Source organism: Pongo abelii, chromosome 20, assembly GCF_028885655.2.
Source record: "Pongo abelii isolate AG06213 chromosome 20, NHGRI_mPonAbe1-v2.0_pri, whole genome shotgun sequence".
Taxonomy (NCBI): domain Eukaryota; kingdom Metazoa; phylum Chordata; class Mammalia; order Primates; family Hominidae; genus Pongo; species Pongo abelii.
The window spans coordinates 17,995,288-18,015,892 of NC_072005.2; the positions used below are offsets into that span (position 1 = coordinate 17,995,288).

Consider the following 20,605-nt stretch of genomic DNA (forward strand, 5'->3'; position numbering starts at 1 on the left):
CCCCCCCCACACACACACACTGTGGAGCTGACATCACATGGAGTGTTTGGGAGGTCAAGAATTTCACAGTCTCCCCATGAAATCCCCTGCTACCCCGCAGTGCAAGGAGGAAGTGGTGGGCACCTTGGATGCTGTGCAGGTACTCTCGGGCATCAGCCAGCTCCTGCCCAAGTCCCGCGAGAACTACCTGAACCGTTGCATGGACCAGGAGCGGCTGCGGAGGGAGAGTACCAGCCAGAAGGAGATGGACAAGGTGGGCTCACAGTGGGGGGTTCTCAGGAATTTGCCGCGGGGCAGAGGGGCTGCGTGATCAGAGAGTGGAAACACGTCCCAGAGCGACGGTCCTGGAACCTGTGGGTGATCGCACTCTGGGTACCCCAAGAAGTTCACCTGCCAGGTGATGGGGCCTGGGGGAAGCTCCCTGAGTGTCCCCCTCCCATCCCCGTTTCCTCCCTGTGCTTTGTAGGCAGAGACTAAAACCAAGAAGGCGGCAGAGAGCCTGCGGCGCTCAGTGGAAAAATACAACTCAGCCCGAGCTGACTTTGAGCAGAAGATGCTGGACTCAGCCCTGGTAAGAACCAGGCATCTGTACCTTTAAGACCCACACATGCCTTTGCCCTGGAGGTTATGGACCGCAGAAATCCCAGGCAGGGTGTGGTGGCTCACACCTGTAATCCCAGCACTTTGGGAGGCCAAGGCGGGAGGATCACCTGAGGTCAGGAGTTTGAGACCAGCCTGGCCAACGAAACCCTGTCTCTACTAAAAATACAAAATTAGCTAGGCGTAGTGGCAGATGCCTGTAATTCCAACTACTCAGGAGGCTGAGGCAGGAGAATCACTTGAACCAGAAGGTGGAGGTTGCAGTGAGCCAAGGTGGAGCCATTGTACTCCAGGTTAGGTGATAGAGTGGAACCCTGTCTCGAAAAAATAAAATAAACAAATAAAAGCAGATTGGAATCTCAGGATTAGGAATCAGAACTTTTTTCAAGTTACAAGTGATAGAAACCTTCATTCAAACCCACAGATGTATATAAAAAAAAAAAAAAGAAAAAGCCTGGGCACGGTGGCTCACGCCTGTAATCCCAGCACTTTGGGAGGCCGAGGAGGGCGGATCACGAGGTCAGGAGATCGAGACCATCCTGGCTAACACGGTGAAACCCCCTCTCTACTAAAAATACAAAAAAAATTAGCCGGGCATGGTGGCGGGCGCCTGTAGTCCCAGCTGCTCCGGAGGCTGAGGCAGGAGAATGGTGAGAACCCAGGAGGGGAGCTTGCAGTGAGCCGAGACTGCGCCACTGCACTCCAGCCTGGGCGACAGAGCGAGACTCCGTCTCAAAAAAATAAAAAATAAAAAAAAAAAATAATAATAAATAAAATAAAATTTTAAAAAACTGACAAGCTCAGGGAACTGAAAAGTTTTATTTTTGAGTTGTGGAGGTTTCAGTCATAGCTGAATCCATGTGCTCAAATAGTGCTGGCAGGAAATTGTGAATTTCTGCTCCTTTTTTTTTTTTGAGATGGGGTCTCTCTGTCACTCAGGCTGGAGTGCAGTGGTGTGATCTCGGCTCACTGCAACCTCCACCTCCTGGGCTCAAGTGATTCTCCTGCCTCAGCCTCCCTAGTAGTTGGGATTACAGGCACACGCCACCACGCCCAGCTAATTTTTGTATTTTTAGTAGAAACAGCGTTTCACCATGTTGCCCAGACTGGTCTTGAACTCCTGACCTCAGATGATCCGTCCGCCTTGGCCTCCCAAAGTGCTGGGATTACAGGCATGACACACCACAGCTGACCACCATTTCTGCTTCTTAAGTCTGTTTTTCTCTCTGGGGACATCACTCCCAGGCAGACATGCCCGTGTGTGTGTGTGTGTGTGTGTGTGTGTGCATGTGTGTGCATGCATGCACATGTGTGCATCAAACTGGGCACCAGCAACCCCCACTTACATCCCATCAGCACATTGGCTCAGGAATGGAAGTGTCTTTTCCTACAGATACAACGAAAGTCCTAGGGCAGACTCTCATTGGCCCTTCCCCAAATCAATCACTGAGCCAAGGGCTTAGGGTGTTCTGATTGGTCAGGCTGAGTCACATGGCCACTCCTTCTTGGCCCTGACCTTCTTTGCACCTGCCTCTCCCCTCCTGCTTCAGCGCTTCCAAGCCATGGAGGAGACACACCTGAGGCACATGAAGGCGCTGCTGGGCTCCTATGCTCACTCGGTGGAGGACACGCACGTGCAGATTGGGCAGGTGAGTCAGGCAGGTGTGAGGAATGAGGCTGGGGTCACTGCTGGGCAAAGGGGCCTTGACCAGTTACACACCCCGCCCACCCGGCACAGGTGCACGAGGAATTTAAGCAGAACATCGAGAACGTCAGCGTGGAGATGCTACTCAGGAAGTTTGCAGAGAGTAAGGGCACAGGCCGGGAGAAGCCTGGTGAGTCAGGGCAGCCATTGGGGGTCGGGCTTTGGGGCCACAGCTGCAGGTAATAGGCAGGACTCCAGAGGCAGGAGACTGAACCTCCCTGGGCCTTGGTTTCTTTTCTTTTTTTTTTTTTTTTTGAGATGAAGTCTCTCTATGTCGCCCAGGCTGGAGTGCAGTGGTGCGATCTCGGCTCACTGCAACTGCTGCCTCGGGGTTCAAGTGATTCTCCTGCCTCAGCCTCCCCAAGTAGCCGGGACTACAGGCATGTGCCACCATGCCCAGCTAATTTTTTTTTTTTTTTTTGTATTTTTAATAGAGACGAGGTTTCACCATGTTGGCCAGGCTGGTCTCGAACTCTTGACCTCAGGTGATCCACCCGCCTCGGCCTCCCAAAGTGCTGGGATTACAGGCGTGAGCCACTGCACATGGCCAGGCCTTGGTTTCTTCATGGGAAAAATGGGCTGCTGACGAGTCCAGCTCTCCAGCCTGATCTTATGTGTTAATCTCTTTGAACCAGATCCCAGAGGAGCCTTGAATGCCAGGCTCAGCTGTTCAGACTTCACCCCCAGGGCCTAAGGGAGCCATTGAGGGTTGTTGAGCAAAAGAACAATTTGCGAATGCTCAGATGCAGGACGGGGGAGGAGTTAAGAGCAAAAGTTTTAGAGTGAGACCTGGGCTTGAGTCTTTTCTTCATCACTTGCTGTGTGACCTAGGACCTGTGCTTTGACTTCTCTGACCCTCAGTCTCCTCATGTGTAAAGTGAGGATGTTAATAATGTTGTAACATTCAGTAATTTCATGCAGGTAAAGGGCAAAGGGTGTGCCAGGCACACAGTAGGCACTCACTAAATGCTGGTGTACAGTTACATCCTCAAGTCTTACTAACTTAGCAAAACCTGTTCTTTCTTCGTCCTGTCCTTCCGGCTTGGCCCTGGCTCAGGTCACCCCTCCTGCATGGGGCCCCACTCTTGCCCTTCACAGGCCCCAGATCTGTTGTGTTCGCCTCCTGCTCGTACACCTTCCATGGCTCCCCATTGTTCTTGGGAGAGAGTTCCCACTCCTCATCCTGTCACTCAAAGCCTAGCCCACTGCACAGACGCATGGTCCATCCCTCGACCCAACCCAAGTTCCAGCCACAAATGCTGGAAGAATGTAGAAGTAGCTCATGTCACCCCCTACGGTGGCACTGCCCTGCTGGAACCAGACCAGCCCCTTGGTCCATCCCACTCCTGATGGTGTGGGGCTGGTTCTTGTCCAGGAGCCTGATGGACCTTGAGTTCAGATCCAGGTGCCATTTTGTGGCCAAAAGTGTACTACGCTTTCCAAGCCCAGTCTCCCCACCCTCAATTTAGTTTCTTTTTCTCTCTCTCTCTCTTTTTTTTAATTAAATTTTTTTGAGGCAGAGTCTTGCTCTGTCGCCCAGGCTGGAGTGCAGTGGTGCAGTCTTGGCTTACTGCAACCTCCGCCTCCTGGGTTCAAGCGATTCTCCTGCCTCAGCCTCCCGAGTAGCTGGGATTACAGGCGCCTGCCACCATGTCCGGCTAACTTTTTTGTAATTTTAGCAGAGACAGGGTTTCACCATGGTGGCCAGGCTGGTCTCGAACCCCTTACCTCAGGTGATCCGCCCGCCTTGGCCTCCCAAACTGCTGGGATTACAGGCATGGGCCACCGTGCCCAGCCCCTCAATTGAGTTTCCGTCTCCTGTCTCAGGACCTCTGGATTTCGAGGCATACAGCGCGGCTGCCCTGCAGGAAGGCAAGTACGTCTGGGCCTGGATGCCCAGGCTGGACCGTGGGGGTGAGGGAGGCTGATCTGAATGTGAAAGGAGGCACCACCCAGTGCTCAGCTGCCCCCCAATCTATCCTCAGCGATGAAACGTTTGCGGGGAGCCAAGGCCTTTCGCCTTCCTGGACTAAGCCGGCGGGAGCGGGAGCCGGAGCCACCTGCAGCTGTGTGAGGAAGCACCCCTGCCCAGTCTGGCCCAGCCTAGCCTGAGATCCCTTCCCCTGCCCAGGCTATCCCAGAAGTCCCCTCCTAGGATAGCCCAGGAGTATTCCAGACTGGACCAGGATTCCCTCTACCTGAGCTAGACCAGGAGTACCTCTGCCCCAGGCTAGCTCAGTATTACCGCTGCCCAAGCTAGTCCAGAATTCTTCCTTTTTCCAGGTTAGGCCAGGAACTGCGTGTCCCAGAGTAACCTAGCATTTTCCCTGCCCAAGCTGGCCCAGGATTGCTCTGTTTGCCAAGGCTAGCCCCGACTTTCCCTATCTTCATAAGGCAGCCCTTCAAATGAGTTCCAGGATTCCTTCCCTCCCAGGCTGTTTGAGAACACTCTCTACTCAGCTAACTTCAGATTCAACCCCCTCCCCAAGCAAGCCCCATGGTCCCACCGCCTCTAGGGCTAGCTCAGGGCAATATCACAGCCTGGGAGCTTCCCCAGCTTCCATGTCCAGTGTTGGGGGCTGACAGGGGGCACCAGATGGGCTGCGGAAGCTGACGCCAACATCTCTTCCTCCATCCCCAGAGATTTCCTGGAGCCCGATTCAGGGGTGAGTGATGTGGGAGGGGTCAGGCTGGGCTACAAGCGGAAGGAGTTTGATCCCACTCTTGGCTCCTAGAGTCCAGATCCCTACTGGAAACTAAAGAGCCGAGATTGAGGGGCGGGCTGGAGCCTGGGGGCTGAGTTCATATCCCACCTCAGCTGCAAAGTCCCGTGGACTATGTGGGTGTGAATAATGTCCCTGCCGAAGCTCAGTTTGTCCCAGGAACCTGCCCACACACCCAGGGAAGACAGTCATTGCCATCAGGGTTGGTTTTGAGGTCTGAGTCAAGGCCTGGGTGCGGGGCGGGGGGCGGTTGTCTGGGTGAGATGGAAGGTTCGATAGTGGAGAGCCTGACTCACTGCTGCCCCCCGACTACCCTAGACATGTCCAGAGGTGGATGAAGAAGGTTTCACTGTCCGGCCTGATGTGACCCAGAACAATATCCTTCTGGCACCCCCTGGGGGCAGTTGTTGGCACAGCAAGGACAAAATTGTCTGCAATAACCAGTCCACCTTCAGCAGTCCTCTCTGTGTACATCCTGGAGAGAGTCTCCTTTGTGGATGAAGCCAACCTAAATGTAAACACCCACTCTATGAGGTCAGCACTGGGCAAGAGGGAGAGAGAAAAGGAGAGCTAGCAGGGCTTCGTGGAGGAGGGGGCACCAGTGTTGGGGTTTTGCAGCTGAATAGGAGTTTGCCAGTTAGGTCTGGGCATGCTTGTGCAAAGGCTTGGCTAGGGGGTGGGAGTGCTAGTGGGACATGGTGTCAGGACTGAAGGTGGCGCGTGGTGAGCGATGGGATTGGGCAGGACCTCAAAGGGTTTGAGCAGGGAGGGACGAGGCTGGATTGGAGAGCTGACTGGGGGAAAGCTTGTGTTGGGATTGGCTTGGACCTTGACTGCAGCTCACGCACGGCCGAGCCCTCCCGTTTCTCGTCCAGCGACTCCGACTTCGACGATGAAGAGCCCCGCAAGTTCTATGTTCACATCAAGCCCGCCCCGGCCCGGGCTCCAGCCTGCAGCCCTGAGGCAGCAGCGGCACAGCTCAGGGCCACTGCAGGCAGCCTCATCCTTCCTCCTGGCCCAGGGGTGAGGCGTGGGAGGGGTGCCCTGGGTGTTGCTGGAGAGGCTGGCTGGATGCACTCGTGTGTGATGTTGCCCACTTTGTCCACAGGGCACCATGAAACGCCATTCTTCACGTGAGTAGCCTTTGGTTTTCAGAGTGGGGAGGATCCTAAGGAAGGGAGGCTATGGGTTTGGGCTTGAATCATAGCTCTGTTTTGTAACTTTGGGCAGGCTGCTTAAGCACACTGACCTTCAGTCTCCTTTTCTGTAAAATGAGGTCATTATGAAATTAAGTGAGAGCTGAAAGGGGTAGCTGGGGCCAGGAGGAGCCAGCATCTGGAGACAGGCTCTCTCAGGCTTGAATCCATGTCTGCCTGATTTGCTGATCACCTTGGGCAACTGGCTGGACACCCCCGAGCCTCGGTCCCTTGGTCTGTGGAGTGGGGAGCATTGCAGGCAGGGTGACAAGAAGGCTCAAGGAGGTGCATCTCTTGTAGGGGACGCTGCTGGGAAACCCCAGAGACCTCGGTCTGCCCCCAGAACCAGCAGGTGGGTTCCACACGAGTAGGCAGGTGGGGGCTGTCCCCACCTCCTCCCTCTGCCTCCCCATGTCTCCACCTGGTGTTCTCTTGTCCTGGCTGGGAGTTGACGTCATGCTGGGGTTTTTTTGTTTTTGTTTTTGTTTTGAGACAGAGTCTCACTCTGTCACCCAGGCTGGAGTGCAGTGGCGCGATCTCGGCTCACTGCAACCTCTACCTCCTGAGTTCAAGCAATTTTCATGCCTCAGCCTCCCAAGTAGCTGGGATTACAGGCACCCACCACCACGCCCAGCTAACTTTTGTATTTTTAGTAGAGACAGGGTTTTACCATGTTGGCCCGGCTGGTCTCGAACTCCTGACCTCAAGTGATCTGCCCACCTCGGCTTCCCAAAGTGCTGGGATTATAGGCATGAGCCATTGTGCCTGGCCCATGCTGGCTTTTGAGGGACCATTTAGTCATTCATTTGATGAACATTTATTGAGTGCCTGCTGTGTACCTGTGCTGTTCTAGGGCCTGGGTTCTGAGACAGGTCTCCCTTCTCAGAGTCACATTCTAGTGACTCAGATTTTAAGAATAGCAAATAGGGCCAGGCGTGGCGGCTCACGCCTGTAATTCCAGCACTTTGGGAGGCCAAGGCAGGCAGATCACCTGAGGTCGAGAGTTCGAGACCAGCCTGACCAACATAGAGAAACCCCGTCTCTACTAAAAATACAGCATTAGCCAGGCGTGGTGGCGCATGCCTGTAATCCCAGCTATTCGAGAGGCTAAGGCAGGAGAATCGCTTGAACCTGGGAGGCGGAGCTTGCAGTAAGCCACTGTTGTGCCATTGCACTCCAGCCTGGGCAGCAAGAGGAACTCTGTCTCAAAAAAAAGCAAATAAGAAGTTAGAGCATATTCGATACTTCTAAGTGCTACGAAGAAACTAAAGCCGATGACGTGAAGACAGGAGTGACTTCCCTTGAGGTGGGGATGGGAACCTCCCTGAGGGGGTAACTTGGAGCTAAGCCCCAAAGAGGAGCCAGCAGGTGGCTATGAAGAGAGCTGGGGAAATGGAACTCCAGACTGGGAACAGGCTGAGCACAGTGGCTCACACCTGTAATCCTAGCACTTTGGGAGGCCAAAGCAGCCAGATGACTTGAGGTCAGGAGTTTGGGATCAGCCTGGCCAGCATGGTAAAACCCCATCTCTGCTAAAAATACAAAAATTAGCCGGGCATGGTGGCGGGTGCCTGTAATCCCAGCTACTCTGGAGGCTGAGACCGGAGAATCGCTTGAACCCAGGAAGCGGAGGTTGTAGCAAGCTGAGATCGTGCCACTGCACTGCAGCCTGGCCGACAGAGCAAGACTCCGTCTAAAAAAAAAAAAAAGACTGGGAACAGCATGTGCAAAGGCCCCAGGGTGGGATGAGGCTTGGGAAAAATAGAAGCAGCCCTCTTGGCCTCACCCTCTCTAGCTGTGCAGAGAGATTGCAGTCAGAGGAGCAGGTGTCCAAGAACCTCTTTGGGCCGCCCCTGGAGTCAGCCTTTGACCACGAGGATTTTACAGGTGATGGGGATAAGAGATTGGAGGACATGGGTGTGGCCGGAGGGAGGATGGGTGGGGCCGTTGCAAAGTTAGGCCAATCAGGTCCTCTGGAGGCCAGGCTGGAGGGAGGCCTAGGCCTAGTCCGTGTAGGGGTGGGCGGGGCCATAGATAGGGCGGGGCCTTGGCCAGTGGGCGGTGACTGGGTGGATGGGCCGGACATTTGTGGAGAGGGAAGTCACTAGAAGGTGTAGCCTTGGGGGCGTGCACAAGGACTTTGAATGGGGGCCCCCTTGACCTTCCCTCGACGTGGCCGTGGCCTCCAGGAGGATGGGCAGGGACTCTGAGTGAGCGAGGGTCGGAGCTGACCGCCCGCTTCCCTCCCCAAGGCTCTAGCAGCCTGGGCTTCACCTCCAGCCCCTCCCCTTTCTCCTCCTCGTCGCCCGAAAACGTGGAGGATTCCGGCCTGGACTCTCCGTCCCACGCGGCACCTGGCCCCTCCCCAGATTCCTGGGTCCCCCGCCCAGGCACCCCGCAGAGCCCGCCCAGCTGTAGGGCGCCACCCCCAGAGGCCAGGGGTATCCGGGCACCGCCTCTGCCAGACTCGCCGCAGCCCCTCGCCCCGTCTCCAGGACCCTGGGGGCTGGAGGCCTTGGCCGGAGGAGGTGAGTCCAGCGGGCCTAGGCCTGAGAGTTGCTGGAACCCTGGGCGGGGGATTGAGCGCCTGCTGTGGGCAGGGCCTGATCAGGCTCCTGGAGACACAGGCAGGACCAGGCAGGCAGAACCTCCCACCGTTGCAGGGACAACAATGAGATGGACATTTAGCAAGGCAGGCGGTAGCGGGTGCCAGGTGGGGGCCCTCCCTGAGGAAGGGACATCTGAGCTGAGATTTGAGGGAGGTGAGGACAGAACCACGTGGACACGAGGGGAAAGACGTGCTGGGCAGAGGGCACAGCCCCTGCAAAGGCCCTGGGGCAGGAGCGTGCTAGGCCTGTCTGAAGAACAGCAAGGAGGTCTGCCTGCTGGAACGGGGTGATGAGGGAAGGAGGAGGAAGAGAAGGCAGGGACCAGGAAGGGCCTGATGGCCCAGGGAGGGCTTGTGAATGTTACCGTGAGTAACCTGAGGGCCATGAGCAGGCGAGGGGCGGGACCTGTCTCGGGTCACAGGCTCCCTCTGGCAGCTTCGGGAGTGAGGGCAGAAACCAGAGACTGGGGAGGCAACCAGGGAGGCAAGTAGGCGATGGGGGTTAACGGTGGCAATGGGAGAAGCGGGTGGACAGGTCGCTGCAGGGGAGAGGGTGGAGGAGTAAGGATGGGGAAGGGGCGGAGTCAAGGGAGGGAGGAGGATGGGGAAGGGGCGGAGTCAAGGGAAGGAGGCGGATGGAAAAGGGGCGGGGTCAAGGGAGGGAGGAGGATGGGGAAGGGGCGGAGTCAAGGGAGGGAGGAGGATGGGGAAGGGGCGGAGTCAAGGGAAGGAGGCGGATGGAAAAGGGGCGGGGTCAAGGGAGGGAGGAGGATGGGGAAGGGGCGGAGTCAAGGGAGGGAGGAGGATGGAAAAGGGGCGGGGTCAAGGGAGGCAGGAGGATGGAAAAGGGGCGGGGTCAAGGGAGGGAGGAGGATGGGGAAGGGGCGGAGTCAAGGGAGGGAGGAGGATGGAAAAAGGGCGGGGTCAAGGGAGGGAGGAGGATGGAAAAAGGGCGGGGTCAAGGGAGGGAGGAGGATGGGGATGGGGCGGAGTCAAGGGAGGGAGGAGGGTGGGGAAGAAGCAGAGTCAAGGGAGGAGGATGGGGAAGGGGCGGAGACAAGGCAGGGAGGAGGATGGGGAAGGGGTGGAGTCAGGGAGGGTTGGGGGACGTCGAGGCTGGGCCTTTAGGTGTTAGGTGCACAGTGGACCCTGAGTGTGGGGAAGGTCAGGTCAGAGCACCCCCTCCTTGAAGACGTCATCAAAACAGGAGGAGCAGCCACCCAGGGAGAGCAGAGGAGAGAACAGAGCCAGGGAGCCCAGAGGGGTTGGAGACCGGAGGACAGCAGGAGATGGGGGGAGAGCGGCGGGATGGGCTCCTGGGGGCTGCCTGAGGAGAATGGGAAGCCCCCGAGTCAGAGGGACTGTGGGCTGTGACCACCCGAGGTCCCCAGTAGTGTCAACAAGGGCGCCTGGCACCCTCCATAGGAAAGGGCCAGGCTGGAGCCCGTTCAAGGGAGAGCTGAGTGGGTGGAGACCACAGGGCAGAAGCAGCTCTTTTTTTTTTTTGAGAGGGAGTTTTGCTCTTGTTGCCCAGGCTGGAGTGCAGTGGTGTGATCTTGGCTCACTGCAACCTCCGCCTCCCAGGTTTAAACAATTCTCTGCCTCAGCCTCCCAAGTAGCTGGGACTACAGGTGCGTACCACCACACCTGGCTAATTTTTGTATTTTTAGTAGAGATGGGGTTTCATCGTGTTGGCCAGGCTGGTCTCGAACTCCTGACCTCAGGTGATCTGCCTGCCTCAGCCTCCCAAAGTGTTGAGATTACAGGTGTGAGCCACCGCACCCGGCCTGAGCAGAGGCTCTTATCCAACCCTGCAAATTCTGCCCCCCAGGAGACATTGTCAGTGTCTGGAGACATTTTTGGTTGTCACCACCAGGCAGGTGTGGTGCTCCTGGCATTCAGTGGGTGGAGGCCTGGGTTGCTGCTCAGCACCTTACAGTGCACAGGGCAGCCCCCACCCCCGAGAATGGTCCAGCCCCCAAATATCTGCAGTGCTGAGGGTGAGAAAGTCAGGTAGAGAGGGGAGCACAGCCTGGGGTACAGGTGAGAGAGGAGGTAGGTGGGAGGGGAGGTAGGCAAGCAAGGGAGCACGTTCGTAGATGGAACAGAACCAGGACCCTGAGGAAGCAGGAGAGGGAGGGGAGCTTGGGTGTTAAAGGCATGAGACTCAGACACAGACCACAGTAAGTGGCTGCAGTCAGGTTCTCCGAAAGGGTAGAGGTCACAAAATGGCTGAATGTTGGCTAAAAATCCTCTGTTGAATCCCCCTTACAGCATGCCTGTGTCTTAAGCCTTCAGTGCTTGCTTGTATACCCCCAGTGATGGGGAGCTCACCCCTTATTGGGCCACCATTCTGGTGTCTGGGAGGGTCGGGGTGTGGACAGTATCCACAGTCCTGTCTGGCACCTTTTCTGCAACCCCAAGACTTCAGACCCATTGGGGGTCTCTGCAGAAAACCCCACCTCCTAAGATTTTGGCTGAGTTTGTGCCTCTGGGGAGGCCCCAGAGGCCCCGGGCAGCATCTCAGCAGTGCCTCTTTGTACTCGCTCCCAGACCTGATGCCTGCACCTGCTGACCCCACAGCCAGGGAGGGCCTGGCAGCCCCACCCAGGAGACTTCGCTCTAGGAAGGTGTCCTGCCCTCTCACACGTAGCAACGGGGACCTGGTAGGTGGGGGGGCGTGGCAGGAGCTGGACTGGGGGTCGCCTCTGGGGTCCACTTTTGGGCACTAGTCCTGGGGCACTCACAGCCCAGATTGTCTCTTTCCCTTCCAGTCTCGTTCCCTGAGCCCCTCCCCACTGGGCTCTTCAGCCCCCAGCACTGCCTTGGAACGGCCCAGCTTCTTATCCCAGACAGGACACGGTACGTGAGGGCGGTCCTGGGCCTGGCTTTGGGCCTCAGTGTCACCTTCTCTGGTCTGGGTGGGTGGCTTCTCTGTTGGCAGAGGTGTGGTTGGGCAGGGGGAGTCTCGAGCCTGGAGCCTATATTCATGCTGTCTATCCGTTGTTCCCCATTCCCTCCCCACCACCCCCAGGAGTCTCCCGGGGTCCGAGCCCTGTGGTCCTGGGCTCCCAGGATGCCCTGCCCATAGCCACAGCCTTCACGGAGTACGTCCATGCCTACTTCCGTGGCCACAGCCCCAGGTACCCAGTGATGGGCAGACAGGGCCCGTGAGGAGTCTGTGTTGGGGGAGTCCAGCAGGGACAGCTTTCAGATGTGCTTCATGGTCTGTCTTATGGTGAAAGGGCCTTGAACACTGAGCCAAGTGACCAGGCCCCTGTCCTGAGGGCAGTGGAGCCATAGGAGGGCCTTTTTTTTTTTTTTGAGACGGAGTTTCACTCTTGTTGCCCAGGCTGGTGTGCAGTGGTGCAATCTCAGCTCACTGCAACCTCCACCTCCCGGGTTCAAGCAATTCTCCTGTCTCAGCCTCCCGAGTAGCTGGAACTACAGATGCGTGCCACTGCACCCGACTAAATTATTGTACTTTTTGTTTGTTTATTTGTTTGTTTGTTTGTTTTGAGACAGGGTCTCACTCTGTTGCCCAGGCTGGAGTGTAGTGGCATGATCTCGGCTCACTGCCACCTCTGCCTGCTAGGTTCAAGAGATTCTCCTGCCTCAGCCTCCTGAGTAATTCTGGGATTACAGGCACATAGCCACCACACCCTGCTGATTTTGTGTTTTTAGTAGAGATAGGGTTTCACCATGTTGGCCAGGCTGGTCTCGAACTCCTGGCCTCAAGTGATCCACCTGCCTCAGCCTCCCAAGGTGCTGGGATTATAGACATGAGCCACCGTGCCCAGCCATAGGAGAGCACTTAAGCAGGGCTAGGCATTGCTGTAGACTCCAAGGCTGCCGTGGGCATTGAGATGAAGGGAGTAATACTAGAAGTTAGGCCCAGTAAGGGGGTAAGGGGGTGGGTTAGGGACAAGCGGAGGGCAGGGATATAAATTGGGGTGGCCTTCAGCAGAAAAGATCTGAAAGTCAAACCATGAAGAAGAGAAGAGTGTCAGATCAAAAACCCAAGCAAAGGATAGCTAAAAAACTGAACATTTTAATTTGAGCCTCCTGGTGGCCTAGGAGAAAAGAGAACTAGGGAAGGAGATGTTCCTGCCTCCCTCAGCCCAGGGTGGATTCTTCCTGTCCAGGCAGGAACGAAAGTGGAGAAGGTTGGGGGAAAGGATACGGGGGATCATCAGGGCCATCTTCCTAGGTCTGAGGAGTCTGGGGAGCCACAGGCACCAGTGAAACCAGGACAAGGGGAAGGATGAGACACCAGGTAGAGCCCTAAGCCAACACCCAGTCCCCTCATCCTCCCCAGCTGCCTGGCTCGAGTAACTGGGGAGCTGACCATGACCTTCCCTGCTGGCATCGTGCGTGTGTTCAGCGGGACCCCACCCCCACCTGTCCTCAGCTTCCGGCTTGTACACACAACCTCTATTGAGCACTTCCAGCCCAACGCCGATCTGCTCTTCAGGTACTATGGATGGGCAGTGGGAGAGGGCCTCGGAGGCTGCTGTGGGTCAGGGGCTTCCGGACTCTGAATTCCCTCTCTGCTTCCTGGGAATTTTTTTTTCTTTTTTTTGTAGAGACGGAGTCTTGCTCTGTCGCCCAGGCTGGAGTGCAACGGCGTGATCTCGGCTCACTGCAACTCTGCCTCCCGGGTTCAAGCAATTCTCCTGCCTCAGCCTCCCAAGTAGCTGGGACTACAGGCATGTGCCACTACACCCAGCTAATTTCTTTCTTATTTTAGTAGAGACAGGGTTTCACCCTGTTGCCCAGGCTGGTCTCGAACTCCTGAGCTCAGGCAATCCGCCCGCCTTGGCCTCCCAAAGTGCTAGGATTACAGGCGTGAGCCACCACACTCAGCTTGTTTTTTTTTTTGAGATGGAGTTTTGCTCTTGTTGCCCAGGCTGGAGTGCAGTGGTGTGATCTCGGCTCACTGCAAGCTCCGCCTTCCGGATTCAAGTGATTCTCTTGCTTCAGCCTCCTGAGTAGCTGGGATTACAGGCATGTGCCACCATGCCTGGCTGATTTTTGTATTTTTAGTAGAGATGGGGTTTCACCATGTTGGTCAGGCTGGTCTTAAACTCCTGACCTCAGGTGATCCACCCGTCTCAGCCTCCCGAAGTGCTGGGATTACAAGCATGAGCCACCACACCCAGCCACCTCCTGGGATTTGCTGTGTGGCATGGGGCAAGTAACTTGCCCTCTCTGACCCTTGTTTTCCATCCCTCCTTTACTGCCCCCACCACAACTACCCAGGTAGGGCTTTGCTGGGCCCAGGGTGGGCCAGGAAATTGCATCTTTAGGAAGGGGTAGATTGAATGCTGGGAGCCCTGGGAGGGCATGTCCCGAGGATTGAGGTGATCAGTCCGGGTCTCTGCAGTGACCCCTCCCAGAGTGACCCTGAGACCAAAGACTTCTGGCTCAACATGGCAGCTCTGACCGAGGCCCTGCAGCGCCAGGCAGAGCAGAACCCCACCGCCTCCTACTACAACGTGGTGCTGCTGCGATACCAGGTGCGCCACCCGCATGGGGCTGGGAGGAGGTGGTGGAGTGGGGTACACGGTGAGCCGGCAGCAGACATGGAGGCGCCTGCATGTTGGCCAGGCTGGTCTCGAATTCCTGACCTCAAGAGATCCAATCTGTGAGAGCCAATGAGCTGGAGGGAGTAGGCCGGGTGGGTCGGGAATGAACGGTGGAGGAGTAGGCACTGTGGGAGAGCATGCATCCCCTGTTGCAGATAGTATGTTTATATGAACTAGAAGCAGCCCAGCCCCGGAACCTTACACTCGAACTTCCCTGGGAGACTTTGTCAGAATGAGGCGCTCTCCTGCCCCCTGCTGGAAACCTGGTGTAATACAGCCTCTCATCCATCAAATCTCCCTGTGATTGGGCCCCCTTGGGGCGGTGCGTGCATCGCAGGGTCAAGGTGGTTGAATAGCGCACGGTGTGGCAAGACGGGATGGCCCAAGCTGTGTCCTCTCTCCCATTCTCATTCTTCCTAGTTCTCCCGCCCGGGTCCCCAGTCTGTGCCTCTGCAGCTCAGTGCCCACTGGCAGTGTGGGGCCACCCTCACCCAGGTCTCAGTGGAGTACGGCTACCGGCCCGGTGCCACGGCTGTGCCCACGCCGCTCACGAACGTCCAGATCCTGCTGCCTGTGGGGGAGCCTGTGACCAACGTCCGCCTGCAGCCGGCCGCCACCTGGTGAGGGCGTGCGGGAGGCCAAGGAAAACTCAGCAGTTTCCCCTATAACCCCAGACCTTCTCCTTGATGCAACGATTAAGGGGTGCACCCTCGGCCTGACTGTTAACTGTGAGCCCACCCTGCTTAGCACTAAGGGTGATATTATGAGGGCCAGGTGCGGTGGCTCATGCCTGTAATTGCAGCACTTTGGGAGGCTTGAGGTAGGAGGATCACTTAAGGCCAGGAGTTTGAGACCAGCCTGGGCAATATGGTGAGACCTCATCTCTACGAAAAATATTTTATTTATTTATTTATTTATTTATTTAATTTATTTTGAGATGAAGTCTCGCTCTGTTGTGTGGATTGGAGTGCAGTGGCACGATCTCAGCTCACTGCAATCTCCGCCTCCCAGGTTCAAGTGATTTTCTCTGCCTCAGCCTCCCAGGTAGCTGGGATTACGGGTGCCTGCTACCACACCCAGCTAATTTTTGTATTTTTTTAGTAGACATGAGGTTTCGCCATGTTGGTCAGGCTTGTCTCGAACTCCTGACCTCAGGTGATCCACCCGCCTCGGCCTCCCAAAGGACTGCGATTATAGGCATGAGCCACCGCACCCAGCCTTACAAAAAAATATTTTAAAAAGTAGTTAGGCCGGGCGCGGTGGCTCACACCTGTAATCCCAGCACTTTGGGAGGCCGAGATGGGCAGATCACGAGGTCAGGAGATCGAGACCATCCTGGTTAACACGGTGAAACCCCGTCTCTACTAAAAATACAAAAAAATTATCCGGGCGTGGTGGCGGGTGCCTGTAGTCCCAGCTACTCAGGAGGCTGAGGTGGGAGAATGGCGTGAACCCGGGAGGTGGAGGTTGCAGTGAGCCGAGATCACGCCACTGCACTCCAGCCTGGGCGACAGAGTGAGACTCTGTCTCAAAAAAAAAAAAAAAAAAAGTAGTCAATCATGTGGTAGTGTGCTCTTGTAGTCGCAGCTACTCGGGAGGCTGAGACAGAAGGATCACTTGATCCCAGGAGTTGAAGCTTCAGGGAGTTACCCTGGGTGACAGCTGTCTCTTAAAAAACAAAAATTAAAAAAAAAAAAAAAATGGCTGCTGTGAAGAAGCCAGACTTGTAGGACACAATGTGTCATCTAAAAGTGCTGCAAGGAAGCCGGGCATGGTGGCTTATGCCTGTAATCCCAACACTTTGGAAGGCCAAGGCAGGCGGATCACCTGAGGTCAGGAGTTCAAGACCAGCCTGGCCAATATGGTGAAACCCCGTCTTTACTAAAAATACAAAAATTAGCCAGGCATGGTGGTGGGCACCTGTAATCCCAGCTACTCAGGAGGCTGAGGGAGGAGAATCGCTTGAACCCGGGAGGCATAGGCTGCAGTGAGCCGAGATCGCAACAATGCACACCAGCCTGGGTGACAGAGGGAGACACCATCTCAAAAAAAAAAACACACAGAAAAACACAAAACAAACACACACACACACACATAAAAGTGCTGCAAGGCTGTGTGGCTCCACGGCTGTTCCATATCTCACCCTCATTTCACAGATGGGGAAATTGAGTTGAAGTGGGGGAGAAGGTTTGATGGGGTCACACAGCCAGGAGGCAGCTGAGGCGGGACCCTGGGCTCTCAGCATCCTCTCTGGGGAAGCCCTGATCAAGATTCTTTCTCTGCCAGGAACCTGGAGGAGAAGCGGCTCACTTGGAGGCTTCCAGATGTGTCCGAGGCAGGGGGTGAGCTGTGGTTGTGCATGAGGGCTGGGTAGGAGGGACTGGGGTCAGGTGGGAGGTACTTATTTATGTTGGGGAAGAATTTGGGACATACTGAGGGTGAGCAAATATGGGCATTGAGGAAGTCTTTAAAAAGCTGGAGTAGGGCCGGGCTGGGTGGCATAGGTCTGTAATCCCAGTGCTTTGGGAGGCCCAGGCTGCAGGATCACTTGAGTCCAGCAGTTGGAGGCTGCAGTGACCCGTGATCGTACCACTGCACTCTAGCCTGGGCAATAGAGCCAGACTCTGACTCAAAAACAAACAAACAAAAAAGGCCAGGTGTGGTGGCTCACGCCTGTAATCCCAGCACTTTGGGAGGCCGAGGTGGGTGGATCACTTGAGGTCAGGAGTTCAAGACCAGCCTGGCCAGCATGGTGAAACCCTGTCTCTACTAAAAATATAAAAATTAGCCGGGTGTGGTGGCATGCACCTGTGATCCTAGCTACTTGAGAGGCTGAGGCAGAAGAATCGCTTGAACCCAGTAGGTGAAGGTTGTAGTGAGCCGAGATCGTGTCACTGCACTCCAGCCAGGGTGACAGAGTGAGACTCTGTCTCAAAAAAAAAAAAAAAGCTGGAAGAGGGCCGAGCACAGTGGCATAGGTCTGGAATCCCAGTGCTTTGGGAGGCCCAGGTGGGAGGATCACTTGAGCCCAGGAGTTGGAGGCTCCACTACACTCCAGCCTGAGTGACAGAGCCAGACCCTGTTTCTAAAAAAAAAAAAAAAAAAAAAAAAGCTGGAGGAGAGGGTGTCCCAGGGCCAAATGGCCAGACACAGCAGGTGCAAAGGCCCTGAGGCAGGACTCCCTTGCCAGCCAAAGCCCAATGATGCCATGAGAGATGGATGCAGGGGATCGAAGGGAGGTCTGATGGGGCACACGAAAGCCACAGAACAAAGGGCTTCAGCTGTGGGCCAAAGAGGAGCCTGCTTCACAGCTGGGACGGGGGCTGGTGCCAGGGCGCAGCTGACTGCAGGTCTCCCCAGGTTCTGGCCGCCTGTCTGCCAGCTGGGAGCCGCTCTCAGGGCCCAGCACACCCAGCCCCGTGGCTGCACAGTTCACCAGCGAGGGGGCCACTCTGTCGGGCGTGGACTTGGAACTGGTGGGCAGCGGTTACCGCATGTCGCTGGTGAAGAGGAGGTTTGCCACAGGTACTCCCCAACCCTGCTGCTGGGTGACCTCAGGAGCCGGGACCTTACGGGGGCAAGCCCCGGGGCGTGGGGAGGGATTGGGGCGTGGGGATCCTTGGGAAGGATAGGTGGGTGTTGGGGCCAGGAGACCCCAGATGGGAGGCACAGGTGGGCAAGGAGTCAGGGCCCTGTGTGTCTGGGGCTGGCCCCTGGAGGACATCCTTGAAAGGACCCCAGCCAGGGAGCCTGAAGTCCCCCCTGCCACCCCCTCCTCCAGCCCCACCCTGTTCTCCTGCCCCCAACAAGGGGCTCCTGGGGCCCAGTGGCAACAGGGACTCTGAGTTACGGGGGTGTTTTGAAGAGGACAAGGATGATTGAAGCATCCCAGAGTCAGAGCCGGGGAACCCCTCCCGTACCCCTCCTCTCCACCCCTCCCCCTCACAGCTGTGTCCCTACAGGGATGTACCTGGTGAGCTGCTGAACCCGCAAATGCTGCTGCCCCAGCTCTACACTGCGCCCTGGTGCTGGCTGACCGCCCCCTGCCCTCCTGCTGGACCCTGGGGCCTCCCACCCCAGCCTCCCTGAGGCCCATACTCCACGGAGAGGAGCCCCACGCCCAGCCTGGCTGAGCCCGAGATTCGCTCCTCCCCCTCATGCCAACCCCACACAGGTCCTGGCCTTTTAACGTTCTTTGAATAAACACTTTATTTTCTAATAAAATAAAAAAGGAAACCTTTTTCTGCTCCAGGAAGTATCCTTTGCATTGCCAGAGAGGGGAGGAAGAGAAGGTGGATGGATACGAGAGACCTAATGCACCTCCCTCCCTGCACTGCACTCAACCTGTACAGGGGCCATTCTGGGAGAGAAAGAACGACACAGACACCCCAGCCCCATGGGCTCAGACGTGGGCTATAGGGAGGGAGGAGGACTACAGAAGCCCAGAAAGGGGTGCCAGGAGTCTTCCCAAGCAGTCAGGAAGACTTTCTAAGGAGGGGGCATTATAAATGGGGTTTTGAGGTATGAGTAGGAGTTTGCAAGATAGGAATGGACATCCCAAGCAAAGTGATGGAAGGTTGTTAGTTCAATGAGGAAGCAATTAGTCAACCTACAAATGTTAATTGAGTATCTACTGTATACCACGTAGCAGGGAGAGAGCTGTGAGCAGGACAAAGTTCTTGGAAGCCAGGAAGTGGAGATAGGAAGGCTGAGTGAGGAGCCTGCTTGGCCGCCACTGGCTGTGTGACTTTGAGCATGGGACTTGAGCCTCAGCTCATCTGCAACACCTCACTGGATATCTGTGGGAGGTCACACACTTAGAAGAGTGCCAACTACAGGCCAAAACCCCCAGTAGTACCAGGCAGCTTTGGGAGCCCCAGGAGGAGGGTGGACCTTGGTGCAGGTGTGCAAGAGTGGCCCACTGGGGAGGGCAGGACAGAAGCAGTAACAGCAGACTGCAGTGGGGAGCAGGTCTGAGCCCAGTGGACAGTCTTGGGTCCTGATGGACATTCAAGGAACCAGGGCCCGTGTTCCTGACCTTGAGGCTGTACAGACCCCAGGGAGCAAGCCCAGACTGGACGAAGCTCAAAAGGAAGGAAGTAGGAGGCAGGATTTGGCCTGAGACCTGCTGCACTCTCTCTCTGATCATCCCACCCTGTCCTCCAAAGAGAGAGTGCCTCTGGCTGTGCCTCGGTTCCCTTATCTGTAAGATGGGAGGAATCCTGTAGTTGGCAGAGGTTCAGGGAGCATTCTTGGCACAAAGCAAGTGCATAATTAACATTGGCTGAGAGTCAGGCACCGTGGCTCACGCCTGTAATCCCAACACTTTGGGAGGCCGAGGCAGGAGGATCACTTGAGAGCAGGAGTTCAAGACCAGCCTGGGCAACATAGCAAGACCCCCTGTTTCTACAAAAATAGGAAAATTGACCAAGCATGGTGGCACACGCCTATGGTCTCAGCTACTTGGGAGGCTGAGGCAGGAGAATCGCTTGAGCTTGGGAGGCAGAGGTTGTGATGAGCCCCGATTGCACCACTGCATTCCAGTCTGGGTGACAGAGTGAGACCCTGTATCAAAACAAAACAAAACAAAAACAACAAAACGTCAACTGTAGGAAGGAAGGATAATTATAGGAGTTGGGGCATCAAATGGGGGCAGAGGTGGCTGCGGCACCTGCCCTGTCTGGCTACAAACAGCCCAGGGACTTCCCAGCCCTTCATGTCTTCTCCCTTGCGGGTCTTAGCACCTAGGCTGTAAATTCAGAGACCACACCTGCCCAGTGGGGCCCTGGGTGTCGGAGAGAGCTGAGCTTTATAGAGGTGACAAAATCAAAATCTGTTTGCCACCACCTCCTCATAATGTAGCCTAATCTGGACATGGGTTCTTGCCTGTCTGATAAGTGGCGGGTACATTGCACCTCCTAGTAGCTTTTATTTGCCTTCCTCGGGACACAAATGAGGCTGGGCACCTTTTAAAATGAAGAAGGCATCTGGACATGGTGACTCATGCCTGTAATTCCAGCACTCTGGGAGGCCAAGGCAGGTGGATCACTTGAGGTCAGGAATTCGAGACCAGCCTGGCCAACATGGTAAAACCCCATCTCTACTAAAAATACAAAAATAAGCCAGGCATGGTAGTGGGCGCCTGTAATCCCAGCTATTCGGGAGGTTGAGGCAGGAGAATCGCT

The 20,605-nt window shown here is 56.0% G+C and overlaps 1 protein-coding gene across 8 annotated transcripts in view; it reads left to right on the forward strand.

Annotated features, from left to right (window-relative positions):
• Positions 1-19,580, forward strand: part of FCHO1 (FCH and mu domain containing endocytic adaptor 1) — a 42,556-nt gene extending 22,976 nt beyond the window's left edge. For 5 of the 8 annotated variants that reach the window (XM_054538740.2, XM_054538741.2, XM_024236444.3 and 2 more), the window contains 22 exons: positions 101-253; positions 467-571; positions 2,151-2,249; positions 2,339-2,435; positions 4,133-4,177; positions 4,291-4,375; positions 4,947-4,971; positions 5,347-5,404; positions 5,873-6,051; positions 6,137-6,161; positions 6,525-6,576; positions 8,020-8,111; positions 8,477-8,752; positions 11,386-11,498; positions 11,607-11,694; positions 11,867-11,975; positions 13,151-13,306; positions 14,219-14,351; positions 14,841-15,040; positions 16,707-16,762; positions 17,781-17,945; positions 18,383-18,852. In XM_054538740.2, coding sequence (XP_054394715.2) covers positions 101-253; positions 467-571; positions 2,151-2,249; positions 2,339-2,435; positions 4,133-4,177; positions 4,291-4,375; positions 4,947-4,971; positions 5,347-5,404; positions 5,873-6,051; positions 6,137-6,161; positions 6,525-6,576; positions 8,020-8,111; positions 8,477-8,752; positions 11,386-11,498; positions 11,607-11,694; positions 11,867-11,975; positions 13,151-13,306; positions 14,219-14,351; positions 14,841-15,040; positions 16,707-16,762; positions 17,781-17,945; positions 18,383-18,405 — 2,334 coding nt within the window. In that variant the 3' untranslated portion in view covers positions 18,406-18,852. Of the gene's footprint in view, positions 1-100; positions 254-466; positions 572-2,150; positions 2,250-2,338; positions 2,436-4,132; positions 4,178-4,290; positions 4,376-4,946; positions 4,972-5,346; positions 5,405-5,872; positions 6,052-6,136; positions 6,162-6,524; positions 6,577-8,019; positions 8,112-8,476; positions 8,753-11,385; positions 11,499-11,606; positions 11,695-11,866; positions 11,976-13,150; positions 13,307-14,218; positions 14,352-14,840; positions 15,041-16,706; positions 16,763-17,780; positions 17,946-18,382 lie in introns of all 8 variants that reach the window. The other 3 variants (XM_054538744.2, XM_054538745.2, XM_054538743.2) reach the window with 2 other exon arrangements.
• Positions 19,581-20,605: the final 1,025 nt, after the last annotated feature.